Genomic DNA, 6280 nt, shown 5'->3' with positions numbered 1-6280 from the left:
CTAGGACTGACCGGTTTGATCGCCTTGCAGTCCAAGGGACTCACAGGAGTCTCCTCCAGCACCACAACTCAAAGGCCTCAATCCTTCGGCACTCAGCCTTCCTTATGGTCCAACTTTCACAGCCATACATTGCAACTGGGAAAACCGTAGCCTTGACTATACACACTTTTGTTGGCAGGGTGATGTCTCTGCTTTTTAGTATGCTGTCTAGATTTGCCATAGCTCTCCTCCCCAGGAGCAAGCGTTTTTTAATTTCTTGGCTGCAGTCCCCGTCTGCGGTGATCTTGGAGCCCAGGAAAATAAAATCTGTCACTACCTCCATTTCTTCCCCATCTATTTGCCAGAAAGTAGTACAGATAAAACATAGCAAAGTAAAAGGACGTGAGATCTTAAAACACCAAGCAAGAGTACAACCCTGCTGTCCGGAGACAGTAGTAGTCACTGCCAGATGGAGCACACCTCTAGAAGGCTATCTGCTGGAGAATGAGGCACACGTTGTGCAGAATGGAGAAAAGTTCAGGCTGGGAAGAATAATCCAAGGGGCTACGTACTTGGGCAAATTTGGGAAAGTAGAACTCATAGTAAAACTGTAACTCGTACACCTACTCGGTGTTCTGGTCACTCTGTTTCTTTTCCTCTGCTTACTCTTGTTTTATTCCCCAATGATCACAGCTTTTCATGCTCACTGAGCATGCTCAGTTGTTGTTGGGCTGGGTTTTTTTTTTTTTTGGTCCCCACCTGCATTTTTTTCACTAGAAAGCTTTGCTTGTACTTGGTTAGCTTGTTTAGCCAATAGCTTCCTCCTGTTTATGGATGGCTCCATTCAGTTACACAAAGGCAGGTGTTCCAAGGATCTGCTACTTGTGTGTGCGCGATAAATAGAATGTATAGGGTTGAAGAATAAAAGAGTTTTTAGTTGGGTCCAAGATAGAGAGAATACCAAAATTTGTGTATTCTGTGATTCTTTGTACCTATCCTCTATGGGGTTGTGCTGCTTTGGATTGTACCCATTTCTTTGTTTTGCTTTGTTTTTTGTAAGCAGGAGTAATTGCTCAGGAAGTTCAGGAACTTCTGCCAAGAGCAGTAAGAGTTACTGGAGACTTGACATATGAAAATGGAGAAAAAGTTGATAATTTCCTCATGGTTGATAAGGTACTTTCTTTACTTTTCACATCAGTTTTTCTACAGCACTGCAAGCAAGACTTTTAAAAAAATTATAAGCAAACCAAAGTGATTTTTAGTTATAGTAAGACATAATTATTTTGGGATTTTCTTTTATGAGAAGCACAGTTTAGCTCTTTGATTGCTTTCTGTCCTAAAGCATTGACAAAAATAGATACTGGCGTGGGCAGGGGGGGCATGGATGTCCACAAGTCCTTTTTTTGGAGAACACCATCCTTTGTTTGAAGGGCTGTCCAGTTCCAGTTTCAAGGTAAAGGAGCACAAGAACAGTTGCCAGAGGCAATCAGCACTGGGCAGCCCACTCAAAAGGCAGCCGCACGAGTCACCTGGCCACAGTCTTCCCCACCAGGAAGGCAAGTCCTGTAGCTCTTCTTCAATTATAAAGCTCATTTCTGCATTTGCATCTACAAGGATAAATTGGCACATGCAATTCTTACACAACTTGCTGTTACTTTTTGTCCTCTAGTTTGGTGATGCTGTTCCTCTTTTTTGGAGATTCACAAATAGCCACCCTCACCTGTGGGTCTGAAGACAAGGGAAGGGTGGGCCAAGGGTGGGAATTTTACCTGGAGCTCCTCGTCCTGGTTGTCTCCTGTGCCACCACTGGTAGTATTAGGCTCCTTTGGCCTTGAGGATTTGTACCATTCCTGGCCCACCCCCAGCCCTAGGTATACTGGTAAGAGTTCAGCTCCCCAGATTCAAAACCCCCCTCAGCTGCAGAACTAACCAAAGGAGGACCTTTGGCAGTCGCCTCCTCCCTCCCTCCCTTCGCACCCACAGACACAGCACTTAACCTGACTTATTGGGGTGGTTAAACAATTGGGACTGGCGCAGAATGGGTGCCCAGCACTCCATGCAGTCAATGGGACAGGTGGTTGGCAGCTTTTATCTTCATCTTCAGGACAAGCCTTCCCAGCAAAAAGGAACAACGTTTTCCTTCCACCTGGATCCCCCTTTGCCCAAGCAGAATCAAGGCAGGTGGTCAGTTGATTGAGGCTGCTGGAGCTCTGACTCTGCATCGTTTGCCTGAAAAGGTTGAGTGGCCAGTGGTGGCCTCCCCAGGACCGAGGGCAAACTTGCTGGCCACTAAGACCTGAACTGATGCTTATTCCAGTGTTAAAAGGAGATTGTTTTGGTTGCTCAGGGTAGGTTGACCTGGGTGTCCCTTAGCACCTGGCCAGGTGATGGAACAAAGGAATTCTTGTGAGGAGGGAGAAGCTTAACATACCTTGTCCTGTAAAGAAAGAAGATGTGCCTGATTCGACCGTTCTTGATCATAACCATAGATTCTGATGTATGTCTATTCAAAGGATTTGAAAAGTTACACATCACTGGTAGGGCATCAAGATAAAACAAACCTCCAGTCTATCTTCTCCTCTTCCTGCAAAACACCCTTTCATGAGGATCTGGGCATGCTTTGAAGCTCAGTTGGGAAAGGCAGCTGATTCATGGGACTTAATCCACGGGACTACAGACCGTGTAATCCATTTCATGACTGTAAGCACATGAGTGTTTTGAAGAGGCTCTTCAGTAAATGAATGGTGGAATGACTTGCATTTGTTAACTGTGTGGGCATATCACGCTGTGTGGGTTTGTTTATGGCATAAACGTATTGCACGATGCTGTGTGATACGGGTACCATCCAAACAGAACTTCTTTGTGCAGTATGTACAATTGTGCTTCTGTATGGTTTAAACATACCACAGCAGCTTAACAATATATGGAACAATGTCCACATTATTCAAAGTCTAAATGCCAGTGCTCATGTTATACATCAGTGTGGGAATGAGGTTCAGTTAAAATGCAATATTATAACTAGTAAATACCCACATGAATGGCTTCACATCCATACAGAAATAAGAGAAAGTGCATTCATTTTTGTGATGGATAAGATAAAATGACTGACTTCCCCTGCACAGCCAAAGCTAATCTTAGGGCGTTTCTACATGAAACATTTATTGTGACCTTGTCGTTCCCTTTTTAAGACAACATCGAGATCCTCCAGAGTCACTTGTGTTTAAGCACCTCTTTTGGTGAGCTTTTTTAAGAGCGCAGAAAATGTAAGAATTACTTGTAAAAGTGAAAGAAAACGCAATTTCCTTGTGGGTAGTCACACTATACCTGTATACCACATTGCCACCAAGAGATGATGTTGCAGAAATGCAACTTTCATTTTTGTCACAGAATTATGATATAAGCATTACAGGAAGAGTTTTTCTTTCCTTGCTTTTCCACTACATAACCTTTATATGGCATTGTGATACAGCAAAATAATGCAAACACAAACTAGGAAATCACATTTTGTTTCACTTTCTCAATTAAATGCCACATTTTCCTGCTCTTTTGAGGGAAAAAGAAACTTGCCAGAAGTTCTGGTTCAATTCAGAGGTAAAACTGCAGGGTCACATCATCTAAGGAAGCCATCCATAAACAACTGTGAGTAGGGAAATGGTGAGCATGTGATAAAAGCCTTGTGCAGAAGAAATCATGTATTCCACTCCTCACCTTATATACTCAAGTGACATATGCATCATCATTTTTCTCAGTTTTATGAACCAACCCAACTCATTTTATTTATTTATTTTATTTATTTATTAAAACATTTTTATGCCGCCCCATTCGCCGAAGCCTCGGGGGGGCTTACAACAATAAATTCATCATCATAGGTATGAACCAAGGAAAGCCAATGGGTGTATGCAAGTGTTTTTGGAAAACACCCTGTCACTATGTTCCAGGCTGGAGATCATGGCAGGAAGGGAAGATTAGCCCTCCTTTCCCTATGCACTCTGTTCCTGATTGAAACCAGCCTTCCCAATGCTTTTAAAGAAGCATGTACTGAGGCCCTCATAGGATATCTACAGAAAGACCTCAGGACTTGTATTAGACTATGCCAGTGGGACAGACATAGCACAGGGGGAGGGGGTCCTCCTCCTCCTTTTTTACTACAACCTGGAAGTTTACCAACCAGAATTAGGTGCAAAATAATGGTTCACAGAATCTTAGAACAAGGATACCTCCAGGCACAGGCTCAGCCCAGGAATTTCTTTCCAATACCAGAACTAAGCTCATAGTTCTACCTCTATCCTATCACCAGAATGATTCACTCCTAGTTCCTTCATCCCATCATCTCCCTTCTCAGCAGGTCTATTTAGAAGGTCACTGCTTGCTGAGGGGTCAGGAATATTTGCTGATCAACTGCAAATGACCCAGAGATCTACCAACAGAGCTTGGAGTCTGTTGTGTCCACCTCTGGTCTATTTAGTGCTGTTATACTTCAGGAAAAAACCTCCCTAGCTCCCATTTCAGCAAGAGCATAAGGAGCTCTCTTTTTCCATCTGTCTTTCTCTCCCTTGGGTAGCTGCATTAGAGTTGCAAGATGAATGGCTCAGCTGAACCCCTTCACACCATCTGACATGCTCAGAATGTACAGCGTGATCGGGACGTCTGGATCTGTCTATTGGAAACAGTCGGTAGAGGAACGTACTGAAAAGTCTCAGCTGCCTGCCATGATAAATTTAGTGTTTAGGCACAGCATTAATTCAAAACAAATGTTTTAGCATGGTGGTGCTTGATGTACTCTTGTTAGTCAGTGCCTTTCTTGCCCAAGTGCTTACTGGCAATTTACTGCAGATGGAAGATGCTTAAAAAACAACAACAACAAACTGGTCCAGCAGTTATGGAGGGGTTTTAGGGTCCCCAGATGGCCTTTTCTTTATTTTGAATTAACTTTCTGTTGGCATGGCATATACTTGAGCTTTCTTCGGGGTAGAAATGACAAAGTACACATCAAAGCCAGTATTCCAAGATCTGCACTTCTCATATGATCCATATGTCCAGATGAGCTTCACACTTGTGCTTCTGGAACATCCCCCCCCCCCACCCCCATGATGTACCCAAAGCACTTCTGAGGCCGGCAAGGGTCGCAAAAGCAGTTGGTGAGGTGGTGCTGGGAGGGTGCTTGCAGTTTTAAAGAAATATGAATTGAGCAATTGCTCTTGGATGCCCATAGATCCTTTGAGCTCATCTAAAGAAACCCATCAAATCCTGTTTTCCCATCTTCATAGTTGTTAGAATTCGTTGCCTCTGCATTGTTTTCTAGGATCAAATTTTTATGGAGAATGTGGGTGCTGTCAAGCAGCTGTGTAAATTAACAAACAATCTGGAAGTCAGGATACAAGAACTGGAATCATGGAATCAGAAACTTGCCAGACTGAAACGAATCAGCAGCATTAATTCAGCAACAACCGAAAAGAACCCAACAAGGTATCTACTTTCTTCTCAGGACACATAATTTGGTGCAAGTTGACTGGGTCTGAATGACAGGACTGCCCATCATGGGTTGTCATGTCATGTAAACCCAAACTGATTTCCACAGGGTGGCTTGTTCAAGGACCGCAAACCACCCACAAACTCATGGGCTTTTGTAGGGATATTGTATTCACAATGGGTTGTTGTGACAGACCTCCAACTGGGATGGGGAATCAGCTACTGTGCCTCTTGCTAATCGATTCCCATTCTTGCCAGTTGGCTCCCAGGTGACCACCAGTACTGACTGCCCTCAAAATGCCCACATCGCATTTTGGGAAGACCTGGCACTGGCTTCCTCCCTTTCTTGTCAGGATGGCAAGCAGGCTCGACCGCAGTGCAGTTTCTCTCCCTCACTTGTGGCCAAGATGGTGATCCCTCCCTTGAGAGCCACTGACACTCCCTTAAAGTGCCTGAGGGGCACCTGAGAAGGCCTGTCTGTGGCTGTCAGAACCATTTCTGTTTTGTGCAGAAAAGCACTTTAAAAGTTGTGCAAGTTATCCAGTGAAGCATTGGCTAGGGCAATATCAGTGGGATGCTTGCTGCCAAGGTGCAGCAGGTACCAAACTTGGACATTGCCTTGGAGATACTCCAACTTTTTCCTACTGTACAGAGACAAGCTGCCAAAAAGCCAAGCCAAGCCAAAGGAGTAGGTGGTGCCAGGTGATGATGTCACAAGCTGCAGCTCATTAGCCGCGACTCTGAGTTTTCTCATGTTCGAGAGTCAGTCAGTGCACTCCCAAGGGGATATATATATATATATATATATATATATATATATATATATATATAT

General features: G+C 43.9%; 1 protein-coding gene across 1 annotated transcript in view; it reads left to right on the top strand.

The window, feature by feature from the left end:
• The window catches only part of MYRFL (myelin regulatory factor like), a 46771-nt gene that overhangs the window by 25234 nt on the left and 15257 nt on the right, over positions 1-6280 (top strand). Inside the window, exons 13-14 of the mRNA XM_044449888.1 lie at positions 1043-1152; positions 5282-5445. Of these exons, the coding sequence (XP_044305823.1) occupies positions 1043-1152; positions 5282-5445 (274 nt within the window). The remainder of the gene's footprint in view (positions 1-1042; positions 1153-5281; positions 5446-6280) is intronic.

Source organism: Varanus komodoensis, unplaced genomic scaffold (assembly GCF_004798865.1).
Source record: "Varanus komodoensis strain SLA01 unplaced genomic scaffold, ASM479886v1 scaffold61, whole genome shotgun sequence".
Classification (NCBI taxonomy): domain Eukaryota; kingdom Metazoa; phylum Chordata; class Lepidosauria; order Squamata; family Varanidae; genus Varanus; species Varanus komodoensis.
Note: the sequence above shows the minus strand (reverse complement) of the source record. Positions and strands in the feature narration are given on the sequence as shown.